The sequence below is a fragment of the Lichenostomus cassidix genome, chromosome 1Aa, assembly GCF_008360975.1.
Source record: "Lichenostomus cassidix isolate B80296 chromosome 1Aa, HeHo_3.0, whole genome shotgun sequence".
In the NCBI taxonomy this organism is placed as follows: Eukaryota; Metazoa; Chordata; class Aves; order Passeriformes; family Meliphagidae; genus Lichenostomus; species Lichenostomus cassidix.
Window position 1 is genome coordinate 3879423 of NC_139480.1, and position 15210 is coordinate 3894632.

At 44.8% G+C, this 15210-nt stretch overlaps 1 protein-coding gene across 3 annotated transcripts in view; it reads right to left on the minus strand.

Moving 5' to 3' along the window:
* Window positions 1-15210, minus strand: part of SFMBT2 (Scm like with four mbt domains 2) — a 103583-nt gene that overhangs the window by 33237 nt on the left and 55136 nt on the right. For all 3 annotated transcript variants that reach the window (XM_085082379.1, XM_085082369.1, XM_085082387.1), the window contains 3 exons: window positions 6827-6928; window positions 6059-6206; window positions 260-342 (listed from right to left, as the gene is read on the minus strand). In XM_085082379.1, coding sequence (XP_084938505.1) covers window positions 260-342; window positions 6059-6206; window positions 6827-6928 — 333 coding nt within the window. The remainder of the gene's footprint in view (window positions 1-259; window positions 343-6058; window positions 6207-6826; window positions 6929-15210) is intronic.

Below are 15210 nucleotides of genomic sequence, written 5' to 3' on the forward strand. Positions count from 1 at the left end.
TTACTTTCAATAACCATCTGAGATCTTTTTGTGCTGTACAAAACCAGAGAGGAGATGAAGAGCAGGAAACTGATCAGATAAAGACAAGACCAAAATAAGATTTTTTCTTATTAGGGATGGAGACCTGGAACACTCTTCCAGTTTCCTTCCTAAGGCAGCCTCATGGTGATCTGGGGGAAACTCCCACACTTCACAGCATCTTTTCTGTACGAGCTGTTTTATTTCACATGGATGGGCAGGAGCAAAAGGAAGAACTTACGTTTCTAAAGCACAGGTGAGGCGCTGCCTCGGCTCCACACTGCTTCTGGTAGTCTGCCCAGTCAAAGTCCTGGCCAGAGTAACCTGCAGGGGGACAGAAGAGAAAGTGCCATCAGCCACCACTCCACAGCACAGACAGAGGACAAAATGGGCCCCAAGCAGATGAACATCTGTGTTGCAGCATCTCATCCTGCCTCAGTGACTTCTGTAGCGTCAGCAGAGTTCCTGCTGATTCCCCAGCCTCCACGCACACTTCCTGCATTTTATTGCCACTTTTTATTTCCAGGTCTTCATTAAAAAGGAGTAAGACATTATAATTTTCCTTATTTTCCCTTTTCTGTGAGCATCTCCCAGCTTTAATAAACCCATAACTAATGTGAATGTCCATAACTGGCCCGAATTTCCAGGTGGGGCTAGTCATGGACTTCTTTATCCTCCTTTCATCTGTCTAAAAGATGGGGTTATGGAGCTGGGCATGGGTTATTTGCTGGTCCCTTAGCAGTGGACAGGGACAGGAGCAGCATAATCAGATGCTCACCCATCCTCTCTTTCAAAGCAGGAGATAAATTCTCCTCTCCTCCTTGGTGTATCCTCCCTGACTGACTCCCCAGCAGCTCAGGGGATGTGAGCTGAATCCCATCACAGTAAGAATGTTACAGAAATCTGAAGCAGAGCTGGAAAATGAACACAGATTTCCCAGTCCCCAGCCAGCGGATGATCCCTTCAGCCTCTGCTTCTAGGTAAAATAAAGGGATTCATTTATATGATCATCTCTCAGAGAGTCCCATCACAGAAAGACAAATCAGACCTTTGCCCATCCACTATTCTTACATGGCTATTTAGGCAATAAATTATTGGGACAGAAATGCTTTTCTTTTTCTTTTCTTTTTTTTCCTTTTTTGTTTTTTCTTTTTGGGGCTGTTTCTGCCTGCCTCTTAGCCTCTATTTTTGCAATGCTTGAAACCAGTGAGTGCTAATCCTGTCCAGGAGCCTGTGGGTACTCTAATGACATTATTGCAGAACTACTCTCACTGGAAATTTTCAGGAGTCACCCAAAGGCCAAATTCTCCCCTCAATCTCCCTTCCTGGCATCTCAGCCTGGCCTCATTTCACAGAACATCCTTAAATGCCTTTTGCGTTGATAGTCAAAAAGGGACACTCAAGATCAAATGCGAATGAATCATTTATGACAATGGAAATTGTGACTTTTTGTTATGGGCAAGGACTGGAATACTAAGCGTAATCCCCCATCAGATCCCAAAAAAAGGGGGTAAAATTTTTGTAAACCAAGTGCCAAGCATCCTGCTATGATCCAAGTATCTGGGATAAGATGATTTCTAATCCTAACAATTGCATTAATGACAAACAAATTACTGAGATAAAGCCTTGAGCTAAGATGCCTGTCTCTGTGGGGCATTAAAGTGCATAATAATTTAAAAACTAAACATGCACTGGGAAGAAAAAAAAGGACAGTTACTTATGAAGAATGTTCTTTACACAAAAAATATCTTTGCACTGTTTTTTAACAATTTCTGCAACAGTATTTTCTTCACACTTCTTCTCCATCTCCCTTTTTATCTCTGATAAAAAGCCCTCACAGATGGGTTTCGCATCTCAATTTTAAGCCACACAAATCCTGTCAGAGTGGATGGAAAATGCACATTAAAGAGGTTTCAGTGAGGTACAAAAACCTGACTGTGCTGTCCCCAAACAACAACCTGATGGCTTGGCTCTGCATCTCTGGAATCACTGAAGAACCTTTCCTTCAGGTTTCAGAAGGAATACAACCTGGGAGGGCACCTGGGGAGTTTAAAATAACTCTCTGCAGCAGCTCAATGATGATTCCAAGAGGGGAAAGCCCAGGAATTGGCTTCAAACCAGCTCTGACCTCTCTGTGGCCTTTTCATGGAACATCATGGGAAGGCTGCACCTCAGGTGAAGTCTGACCTCTGGGCCCTTCACTTCAAGAAAGACACTTTCTTGAGGGGCTGGAGTGTGTCTGGAATGGAGCTGGGAAGGGTCAGGAGCACCAGGAGTGGCTGAGGGAGCTGGGAAAGGAGCTCAGCCTGGATAAAAGGAGGCTCAGGTGCTGTGGAGCAGAAAGGCCTTGCAAAGCGAGGGCCTTTCTGCCCTTGTGAAATCCTTGCTCACTTCTGTTACTTTAGCTAACTAGAAAAGGATTCTGGGAATAACTCAGCTACACTACAGGTGAAAAACAAGTTACATAATTGTAAAAGAATTATTAGAACCAATAACTGCTCACACCGTGGGGCTGTGGTTGGTCACACCTGATGTTGCTCCTATCATGGTCTGTAGTGCTGGTTAAGCACATTTGTTGTGCCTCTCAAGTATGGAAACTCGTAACAGTCTAAGAACCCTGGATTTTTGCAATAAAGGGTCTTCACAGTAACTTCCTGGAGTCCCTGTGTGCCCTTAAAGAACACAGCACTCAGGGGGGACCCTGTGGTTCTGCACAACTCCTGACAGGAGGGGACAGCTGGGGGGAAAGCTGGGACAGCTCCCAGGGAACAGACAGGAGGAGAGGACATGGCACAAAGCTGCACTAGGGGAGGTTCAGGCTGGATTTTAGGAAGAATTTCTTCACAGCAAGGGTTGTCAGGCATTGGAATAGGCTGCCCAGGGAAGTAGTGGAGTGACCACCCATGGAAGTGGTTAAGAAACAACAGGACATGGCACTCAGTGCTCTGCTCTGGCTGGCAAGGTGGGATCAGTCAAAGGTTGCACTTGACAACCCCAGAGATCTTTTCCATCCTTCCTGATTCCCTGATTCTGCGATCCTGCTCTCAGCTGCCTCCCTCAGCACACAGGGAGGCTCCAGACACCCAGTGCTTCCATCCTTGTAGGCTCAGCCCAAGTGACAACACTGAGAGCTGTGTTTGCACAACCCACTGCTGCTCCTCAAACATGCAACACCTCCAAACTGTGTTTGCCATCTCAGCTCTGGGCATGGAAGAGCCCAGCAGCCTAATCAGAAGTAAATACATCAATACAAACGTACTGGAGGTTTTGGAAGTGGCATTTCTTTAGTAAGCTTTACAACCAGGAGCATTATCAAAATGTTTTTTCCCCCACTTAATAGCTCATAAAACAATGGCTGTTACTCTAAGGGAAGTGGTCTATAAATCCAGCTCTAATAAATATAAACAGAGCTTGTTCAATGTTTATACAGCAGCAGTTAATGGGTATTCATTTTTGGCACTCTACAGGAAAATACTGCTCTCTATTTCGAGTAGCAAATATTTGCACCTCCTGTTCATGACCTATTTACTCTTTGTTTGGCTTCAATAAAGCCCTGATAGCCAAAAAGGCAAGAGAATGGATATCAGACAAATAAAGGACTCTGAACTCCAATACCCCCACACAGTACATTGTTCTGACAAAATAAAATCAGCTGATTTTGAGATCAGAAAGCCTCCCTGTCAACGCTAAATTAACCAAAAAAACAAGCCCAGAAAAGAGCAAAGAAATTCTTTCCACAGAAAAGGTACTTTTTCCATTGCCATCCTTTGCTTACAGGAACTTCCTGCCTGTCAAGGGGGCAACTCTAAATAAAATCATAGAATCATTTAGGTTGGAAAAGACTTCCAAGTTCATCCAGTCCAGCCACTAACCCAGCACTGCCTAATCCACCACTAAACCACATCCCCAAGCGCCACATCTGCATGTCTTTGGAGTATTTCCAGGATTGGTGATTCCATCCTTCCCTGTTCCAGTACTTCATACTCCGGTGGGTAAATGAATGTTGTCAACCTCTTCCCTCTTACGGATGATGTTGTGAGCAGTGTGTGACCCTTGGTATAGCAGGAGCAAGAAGGGGCAACTCCAGGGCAGGTAGAGCTGTCCAGGGTGGAAATGGTGGGTTTGCCCCTCCTTGGGCAGATCTGCTCACTAGCAGTGAGCTCACACCACAGCCTTCCTCACTTCCACAGCACTGCAGCCCTCTCATATCAGTCCTGGACATTTTTTTTACCCAGAGCTGCTATTATTCTGCTCAGAGAAGCCTGGCACCCCCATAAGGGGTTTGGATGCTTTCTGCTTTCCCTCTGCTTTCCTTTTTGGTGGTTTATAGGTTTTTGTTGTTTAGTTTGTATTTTACTTTCAAATAATTCATTCTACTAGCCGACTACATTTTAGTAACTCATGGAGTGTGTCTGCCCACAGAAAGTTTTACAGTGCTAAAATTCAGTTTGGACATGCAGCCCTCTTACAAAGTATAAAAAACACAGCAACACATAGAATGCATCTATCTACCACTGGCTTTATGCCTTTTTAATAGCTTCCCTCCAGGACTTGGGATCTCACAGCAGAAAGCCAATTTTATTTTCACTGGGGGAATAAGCAGAGACTTTCTGCACTTTCCCAGGTGCCCAGGTGGATCCCAATAACCAGGCATCACACTGGATCACAGAATCATAGAATCCCAGAATGGTTTGGGTTAGAAGGGGCCTAGAAGGTCACCCTGTTCCATCTCCTTCCCACTAGACCTGGCCAAATTGAAAAATATTCACATGACAGATGTTTCTGATATGACTTAAAATGCTGGCATCTAAAAGAGAGTTCACACACACTTGACCCATAAAAAACCATCTCAGACAGGCTTTGTATCAGCATGGATTGGAAATTTTTAGGCCACGACCCCATAAAAAAGACTGTCTGGCCTACGGTCCCCTTCAGTTAATTATCCTGCCTGGAGCAAGCTGCATGTGAATTTGGGTGGAAAAAACCCAAATATTCCATTTACTTTCATTTTCAGCAACTCTTCTGGCCAGTATCAATGAGTGCTCACACAGGCATTATCATTACACCTGGGTTTCAGCAGGAGAGAGCTAAAGCCCCAGATGGCAGATTTATTTCAGCAGAAGCAGCAGAGCAATCAAGGATGCACCATATGCAGCTGCACGCACTGGGCCCCAGGACTTTGGTGGGAATTTTAAATTACATGTGCTGAAGAAGCACTCTGGATATACATAAGAGAATTCTGAATCTGGTAGGGAATAACCCTTCACTTCCCTGGGTTTGGCAGCATCATGCTTTTTCCAAAATGAAGACAAATGTTCATACACAAAACTTCGCTTGATTTTTTTTTTTTTCTGAGGCATTTCTTTCTCCCAGGCAACACCAATTTTTGGCAACAGACCAACAAGCCGGCCAGCTTCAAAAACCTGAAATTCCAGGGAACCAACACATTTTGCAAGCAATGAAATATTGCTAGGGCACCACAGGTGGTTGTCTGAAGTCAGGAGTAATTAACTGCACTGCTACGGAGTTGGGGAACAACACGGCTGGAGGCTGTTTCTCCTGGCTCTGACCTGAACACTGCTTTGCAATGTGCTCTGGGATTTGTTGAGAAAGCCAAGGAAATCCCTTCACACTCCTGGGCTGTTTTGAGCTCAGCCATTCAGATTTAGGAGCATTTCCTGGCCTCAGTGTTGTACCAAGGTGGATGCTACAGGGTTTGCCTCTACAATGATAGGACTTTTAATGCTCCTTTTGCTCTCAACACAAAGAATTGCTAGGATTCATTCCAAAGGAATTCATGAGGTTTTGGTAAAGCCTGAATTAGACTTCAAAGCACAGGGACATTAGTCCATCAGCAAGACACAATTGCTAAGATGTTCATGGTCTGGAAGGCGCCAGAACAGCCTCAATAACTCCAGAGGACTACTCTGCCTTGAGACACTTCAGCTGATGCTCTGCAGCAACCACCACCACAAAGGCAATAATAACAAGCAAGAGTCCTTCAGAGTAAACCTGAAAACCACCGAGAGGGAATACAAACCCTTGGGAGGTGTGAGATTGACTCCGTTTTTAAGGCACCACTGTATTGGCAAGATCCCCAAGGAATCCGCATGGCAAAGCATCGAGATTTTGCTGGGTTCAGGTCTCAGGTCATCAATGGTCACTTGTAAATAATGATTGTTAAAAACCTAAGGGGCAAGAAAGAAGAGATCAAAATCAGGAGTTAGATTTGCTGCAACATTAGGTAACATAGAAAGCTGAAACAGCCAAGCCAGGGAATCAAACTAATGGGAATAACCTGCTCCCACCTTTTCATCAAAGTGTTTCTACCAAAGTGATCAAAGCCTGAGTTTTAAAGATAAAAAAACTGAAGCAATGGAAAGCACTGAGGTTCAGGGTCCCAGGGCTGAGCAGGGACTGGAGATGATCCTGGAGACCCCAGAGCCTTTGAGACTGTGGATTAAAAACCTAGCTACTGCCTCCATTCAGCTGTTTTATTTCCAAACATTTCTCAGATGTGCAGGGAAAATACATATGGATGGAGACAAAGACAAAAGAGAGATCCCTTCTTTTTGCATAGAAGTGGTAGATGAACACACTCATCCCCACTGGTTTTAAGTGCATGGAGTCAGCTGGTGATGCTTGTGGGAAACAAAGAATTAATTAAGAACATCCATGGATTTTAAACATATTTCTTAATGTGTTCTCCAGCCACTTAGGTACCCCTCTTGTGTTTTTCTAAATGTGGTGGAAATGAAGAAGAGTTTCATAGTCAGGCTCTTTTCATCCCTACTTTCTGAGCACTCACCTTGGTCACTGATGCAGGACAGATATGAAAAGGCTCCCTCATATTCACTGCCTCCAGCTTCATCCCCACTGTGAAGAAGTGGTTTCTCAAATCAGCGTGGTCCTGTGGGAAGAGGGACACAGGGTGACATCCACCAAGAAGGAGCATTTGAAAAATCTATTTGAAAGGTGTCCACGTGGATTTTGTCACTTAGCTGAGTTCTTCTGGCCCTATGTTCTTTTCATGCCAATCCAACCACAGAAAGGGAGGGGACAACCTCTCTCCCAGAGGACACACCTACAGGACCAAGCCCATCATACCTAAAGCACAGGGTACATCCATCTCAGTATGATCTCACCAGAACTTTGTCAACAAGGAGATTGTGCTCACCAAAATGAGGACCTGGCTGAGAAATGGCTGCTTGAGAATCTCCCACGGGCAGTCTCTTCACCTCTGCCACCACAACCCTCTGGGAGCAACTAAGAGTCCAGAGGTGCCAAGAAAGATCAAACTGAAGCTCCCCAGAGTAATGCACAACATGGATGCAAACACCGCAGCATGGCCCTGATTTACCCTGATGGATGTCCAGCACCTGCAGGACACCAAAATAAGCACCTGGTCTCCAAGACAGCAAGATGGAAAGGTATTTTCTTCCAGCCAGGAGACTGGAAACAGGCTTGGACAGTGAATTCAGACCCCAAATGTGGGCAACAAGAGAACAAGACAATGGGAAAAGAGGCAGCTGTGCTCAAGTACATGTCCAACATAACACACCTGGGATCAAACCTGGCTGTACCCAGAGGATTCCCCACAGCAACTCTGGAGATGGCAGCAGGATGCTGTCCTGAATTTTGGAAGCAACCCAGACTCAACTCCCTGATTTGCCACCAGTTTAGTGTTTAACAGTTAATTCCTCCATCCCTTGTGACCCCTATCTAACAGTCACACAAACTGCCACCCTAATTCCAAGGTAATGACTGCATTTTGCGTACATCCAATAAAAATGCCCCACAGTATTTCTAAACCATCAGTGCATTAGCCAACACTAGCATAAAAAGAGATGATGATGTTATATTTAGCACACACTCACAGACCACTCCAGAATACATGCAGAAAGCTTGCTATCTAATAAGTGGTTAGCAACAACAATCCCATCTACATTCATTGCTACATGTTGTATTCTTGTTCGAAAATGATTTTCTATTGATCCAAAGTTGTGTGTCATTGTGCTTTCTTTTCCCAAGAACTGTCTGCACTTGTAAGGCTTAACAACTTCTATTTCGGGATCTTACATTCCAACTGCTGCTAGAGATAAGGATTTTTACAAGCTCCAACTACAGCTAAATGAATGGTTGTTTTCATCTTACCAACCTGCAGTGTTTACGGAGCCCTTTTTGGTGAGAACCAAAAAGCAGTAAAAAAAAAACCCCAAAAACCTCTAATGGATTTAGTCTCACAGCAGAAGAAAATACTGATGAGGAAACTGAGGAATATTTAACAATAATGGTCCAGAGCCCAAGGAACTGATGGCTGAGGAAGGAGGAAACATCCAGGAGTTTGAGTATACTTTTCACAAGGATAGGAGGAGGGGTAATGGTTTTAAGCTGAGACAGATTTAGATCAGGTATTAGGAAGAAATTCTTTACTGTGAGGGTAGTGAGACCCTGGAACAGGTTGCCCAGTGAAGCTGTGGATGTCCATCCCTGGAAGTGTTTAAGGCCAGCAGCCTGGGGTAGTGGAAGGTGTCCCTGCCCAAGGCAGGGAAGTGGAACGAGATGAGCTTTAAGATCCTATAAAAAACTGCCACCTTTAATACTGAAAAGGTTCCAGAGGGAAAAGGTGATTGCTGCAAAAATCCAACCTCACCAGCACTGAGCTTCAAACCCCTAAAGGCAACAAGGCATGTGGACCAGAGGGCTGCCATCTCCTCCATGAGGATCCACACCCTGAGTTTCTCAATCCTTGGGGTAAGGTAAAGAAAAAGCAATTTTGCAAAATGTGCATCTGGAATCAGCATCCCTCCACAAACATTCCATGATTCAACTCACGCTCAGATCCAGCCTCAAATGTAATAAGCCAAGATCCACCACAGTACTTAATCATGTTTATCTTTAAACATGCAAGTAGTTTAATCAACTTTTAAAGTGATTTGTTGATTGAGACCGAAATACATTGACACCAAACCACACTGCTTCTCTTTTTTTATCTGAGTCATTTTCTTTGGTGTTTCTCCTTCTAATTGTTTTGGCTTTTTTTCAAAGGGGAAAAATAATCAGATAGGGAAAAAAAAAGCACTAATAATATTTAAAGCTATTTTACTTCAAAAGCGCTGTGTACCTTGGGATCAAATCTCCCTTCCCATTCAGCATAGCAAGTAAATATTTTCCCCATTAAATTAGTAGCAAGAGTGAACTCACAAGGGGAGTTCATGGGATCTCAAGTATGTCTCCCCTTTGAGGGTCAAAATCCTCTTTGAAGCAGGAACATGCATTTCTTTGGAGAAATGCGGTGGAAGTAAAAACCTTGTCTGTGTTAAATGTCATTTCTGAGATGGAAAAGCCTTCACAGAGAAAAAGCCTTTGTATAGTACCTCTCTGGAAAATGGTCAGGCTCTGTATATTTGATCTGTCTCCTATATTGGCTAAACCATCAAAATTTACCAAAGCAGCTTTATAATTCTGCAGCCACAAAAGGAAAGAAAAAAGATTCCCGATGCCATTCTCCGGTTCCAATGCTGGAGCTGCCTCAGCCAGCAGGGAATTACTTAGGATTTGGCATATGCTCCTCTTCAAAACTCCAATTAATTTACATAATTTCTAAGAATAGGTTCCAGAGAAGTGATGGCAAAGCTTTTAATTAGTATTAGACTCAAAGTGATACACTGGATAATGAACTGCTCTCTCTTCCCTTTATTCATGTTGACAGGAACGACGCCTGTTTAATATAAGCAGCTACAAGGAGAGGACTGGAGGGGTGAGACTTTCTCCTGGTCTCTGCCAGGCTCTGCAGCTGAACAAAAGAAATGCCTGAAATTATTATGAGTGGCAAGATTTGACCCTTTGCTGCTGTTTCACAGCATTCAATGCCACCAGCGAGGATGTCACCAGCCATTACTTTCTTGCAACTTCTCCAAGTGACTTTCAATTTTCTTTGAAATGGAGATGAACAGGCAGAATAGTTTTGAGCAGCTGGGGCATTTTATAGCCCCATGCATGGTAGGTCTTTACTCCTACTGGCAGTCAGTGCTTCCCAGGAGTAGCCCAGCTGACCACACAGAAGTTTGGGTTGGATGTTAGGAAAAATTTCTACCCTGAATGGGCTGCCAAGCACTGGGACAGGCTGCCCAGGGAAGTGTTGGAGCCACCATCCCTGGAGGGATTTAAAAGTTGTGCAGATGTGGCACTTGGTACATGGTTTAGTGGTGGGCTTGGCAGTGCTGGGTTAATATCTTATATCTTAGAGGTGTTTTCCAACTTAAATGATTCAATGATTCTATGATTCTATGATTTACACCAGTATATTGCCTGTCCTGGGGTTCACAAGCCCTGAGTGGGCAATGAAAACACCCTCAGGCTGCTGAGGAGTACTCAAGTAACCTGGACTGACAATCAACAAGGACACAGGAGAGTCCCTTAGAGCAGAGTGAAAAATCATGCCACAAAACATTCAACAAATTAACGTGGCATGGGCACCACAGCTGCTCACTCGAAGGGTCACAGTCTCTAACATGATGGATTACAGCTCACGGGTAATGAACAGAGAACTGCAAAACCCCTCCATGAACGCCTGTCACTCACAGCCAAACCCACTGGCAAAAGCCAGGGCTGTCACAGCTCTCACTACAAGCCCCAAAAAGCAATTAAACTCAGCCCCATGCTCACAGCCTTAGAGCAGGGTGCATTCACAAAGGCACAGGCTGTGACCCTGTGGGCCACCTGAAAGACAGCCCTGCTTTGACACACAACTGCACCATTATTTCCATCTTCACATGGACTCTGTTTCTGTAATTATTCTGCAAAAAATACTGGTGGGCTTTTCAACAGCTCACTGCATCCAGCGTCACACACAGGGCTGGGAACTGTGATGTCTGGAGGCCAAGGAACAAGTCAGCAACGGTGCTGGGAGGAGAAACAGGCTCCAAGTTCCCAACCATCTTCTTTAGGGTCTGAGAAGATAATACTCTCATTCACATAATTCTCTCCTTCACAGGTAACAAGCCACCAGCAGAGCAGGTTTCAGAAATGCCAGCTGACATAGCAGCCTAAATGTCACTACAGAAGAGATCCACAAACAGATTTAGAAAAGCATTCCAACTCTTGTGAGTAAGCTTTAGGGAAGTACCTGTGTAGGTGACATGCTTTTGAAGTCCTGATAATTACGTCACTAAGCATTAGCTTTAGGTGAAAAGTCAAAAAGAGAAACTTCAAAATCATCCTCACCATTTGCCCAACCTGGTACCTAAATACCAGATAAACAAACGTAATTTTTGTCCAACAAACATCACTTAGGTGTAAATAAACTCAATTCTGTCCATGTCACGACAGTGGAGCTCAGGTAATTTTACAGTGCACTGGGTAAAGCTGATAGAGCAGGGGGACCTGGCTAAGCTGCTTTTGTCTGTGACACTCAGGGAAGTTGCACTCTGGCTGGTTGCTCTGTGTCCCCAAACCCAAGAAAGGGCATCATCTGCAGACTGTGAAATGTCCACTTTTAGCCCATCCTCCTCAAGACCATTGGAACAATATAATTTCAAATCCAGCAGCTTACATGGTGTACACAGTAAAGAGCAAAAGGCTCTCATTTGAGCCTAACTTTCAAATTTGAGGATAATTTTCAAATACTCTTGAAAGTCAGGGCTCATTTGGTTCAGGACAGTCAGATGCACACAAATTACACAACTGCAACTTGGCGCAAAATTCAGAACTAAATTTGAATGCTGAGAAGCTGCAAAGTTGAGAGGCTGATTAAAAACGCTGAGCACTTAATAATGATTGACCTGAACCTCCTTTAACTGTAGAAGTGTGAAATGGTCTCCCCTCCAGTCCCATCTCTCCTGGTATACCTTAATAAAGAACACAGAAGAAGCAGGCCCTATCTGGTATGATTGGGAACATATCAGTTGATTCAGTTTTTGTCTTTGAAAAAAACGCTTCCCCTCCATGTTTTCCCTAATTTCTCCAAGAAACTGGCTGTTTCTAATAGCCTAATTTTAATCACAAAGCTCATGTGTGGTAACCGGTCACAAACACAGTAATAGCAGTGGCTAAACTGCCTCTGCAGGAATCTGGCATTTGTTTTTCAATTGAGAAAAAGAAAAAAAGGTAAAAAAAGAAAGAAAGAAACGCTACCAAATGCAACCCTCTGCATTATTTGTAGATGAATCAGTCGTGTTTGTGATTCATCAACTTCAGCTAAACACGGAGCAATTTACCCTGAAGGTGCATTCTCTGCAGAGAGACAGAAATCCCCGGTAAGACACAACATGTGCAAATTGTCCCCTTGTTCTGACAAGAGCCATCAGAGGAAGACCAAAATGTAGAGATGTGGGGTGGGATGACAAGAAAAGGGTGCTGGGAGGGAGGTTTTAGAGACACCATGGCCCTGAAGCAACAAGAGCCAGCTACAAATGGAAACCACTGAAGAGCCCCTTGAAAAACTGCAGATGCTTCTGCCGACGATTGGATTTAGCCCTACGGATTTTAAGCTCCTCTTGTTGAATAAAAAATAGTTACCATAGAAACAGCAACATCGCAGAGTAGCCGGTCGAAATCCAAGCACACCTTCTCCGTATGGCTCGGCCTGCTGCAGATGGCATTAGGGCAAAGATCCCCTCCCACACAGCGCCTGCTCGGTGCTGGAAGCATGGGCAGAGGTAAAAAGGATGGATATGCACCCACTTGGGGTTTTTTTGGTGGGTTTGGTTTGGGTTTTTACCATCTCAGAGCCACAGTGCTTCACCAGCGTTCACAGGTGAGACCCAGGTCCCATTTAGAGGGGGTAAAGTCACACAGAAAGGGTGGCACAGGTGGGAACAGCTGCTTGAGAGCTCAGAGTGAAACCAGCAGCGTCTCTTCTCACATCCCCACGACACACAGCACCTCGGCTTGAGGAGGCACTGAGGCTGGCCTCAGTAACATCATGGCAGGAATTGTTACCGAGAAATCAACAGGAATTTGTTAGAGCAGAGAGTATCAGGAGCCTCAATGTTCTCAATGCACATTGAGAGCTGCAACAACACTGGAAAAAAAGCTACGGACCAGAGCTGCTTTGGCTTTCTTTGAAGGCAATAATTCATTTATAGATCACAGAGTAACAGACTCATGGAATGGTTTGGGTTGGAAAGGACCTTAATGATCAATCATCTCATTCCAAAGCCTCTGCCATGGGCAGGGACACCTTCCACCAGACCAGGCTGCTCCAATCCCCATCCAACCTGGCCTTGAACACTTCCAAGGATGGTGCATCCACAACTTCTGGACAATCTATTCCAGTGCCTTACCACCCCTAAAGGAAAGAATTTCTTCCTGATATCTGATCTATATCTTCCCTCTTTCAGTTTTAAGCCATTTCCCCTTGCCCATCCCTACATTCCCTTGCAAAATGCCCTAAATGGATGACTTTTAGGTATCACCCACCCTGTACATGGGATGAGATGCTGCTGTAGGTGCACATCAGCCCCTCTCAGCGGAAAACACAGCCCAGGGATGTGGAAGGCAAGAGCTCAGGATGTCACAAACTCCCCCCCACCAAGCCTGGATGCAGTAATTCAACTAAACCAGGCTCTTTTACTGACCTCTCCCCACCCTGAGAGACCCCAGCATGTAATGAAGAAAACTACACATGCCAGAGGAGCAAGGAAGGCTGAGGGACTTGGTTCCCACTCAACCCATCTGCTTGGCTTGAACTGCCTGTAGCATTTCTCTCCCAACCCTCACTTTCATATGGTGCTGCCAAGCAGACCCTCGAGGCACCTCAGACAGGGCATGGCTTTGCCCACCTCCTTGGATTGCAGTCCCCACCCACATCCTGGTCAGCAGAGAGCTGCAGAGGGGTCAGAACCATTCACTGCTCACTGAGGCACCACCAGGCCCCATCCCACCCTCTGATATCAGAGACATCCTCACTCCCTCTGCAGTATCCCCTGGGTTCTACGGAGATCAATGTTTTTAACAAGCTGAGGCAGGAGTGGTCAAAAGGCAGCAGAACAACAGAGGGATTGGGAAGCCATGCACGTCTCCCAGGCAGGCAAACAGCAGCCAAGGAAAAGGGCTGGCGAGCCCACGGATGGGGAGGAACAGATGGAGTATAAATAATCTGGCAGCCTGCAGCCAACGCGGCAACTCGCGGGTTATTAAAGCGCAGCGTGCGGAGCCAGGGCCAGCCAAGCCATCGGGGCATGAAGGAGCTCGGGACTGGGATTTGGCTTCCAAGGGGAACCAAAGGCACGCTCGTTTTAAGCTGCTGCATCAGCACATGACCATCTACCGAGGGGGGATGAAGGCAGGAAAACCCTGCTGGACTTCAAGGCTGCTCATGCAGCCAGGTCAGGATTGTCTACGAGTTGAAAGTATCCCTTGGGTTTCTCTAACTTACATTTAAACTCTTCCAGAATACAAAATACTGGAAGAAAACACTCAGAAATACCCAAAATGTTTACTAAATTCTGAGAGATGTTGTCTTCCCTTTCTTTAAAAAAAAAAAACAGAAAAAAACCAAAGTCTTGGAGAAAGTGTCAATCTTACTCTTACTACTAAAATGCACAATTCATCCTATTAAAAATATGTATTTTTTGGTATAAAGGAGTCCTGTTTAATATTTGTCTTCATGCTTGTGAGTGTAGAACTAGAAGCATCACTCTTGCCCAGGTGATGGATGGTGCCTCCATCAGTCTCCTTAGGAGAGAACTGTCCTAAATGACTCCTTCTGTGTCATTAGTCCTACTATTTATTAACACTATTAACTGGTAACAGGAGACATCCAGAAGCTCCAGTTAGAAATAGGGGAACACTGGGCTGCGCATAATGTAGAGGAGTTTTTTGCCAGAAAGATTTTGAGCTGTAAAAAACAAACAACTTCAGGAAAGGAGGAGAGGAGGGTGGAAGCAACAGAAATGGAAATAAAGGCTATGAATCAGGAACTGCCACATGTCTGAGATAACACCTCTCTCTCCTAAGTGCTCTTCAAGCCATATATCAGAGTTTGGTTTACAGATGTGGCTGCTAACAGCTCCATCCAGGGTAGCTATCAGGATTCACTTCATAGGAATTGGGAATAGGATGACAATATCCAACATCTGGAAAGATGATGAGCACGCGAAATCCTGGGTAGGATTCAGTTGTCCAAAAAGAAGCATCTGAGGTGAGGATCCACATCTGTATGGAACCCACAAATCTGGCACAGGAGAC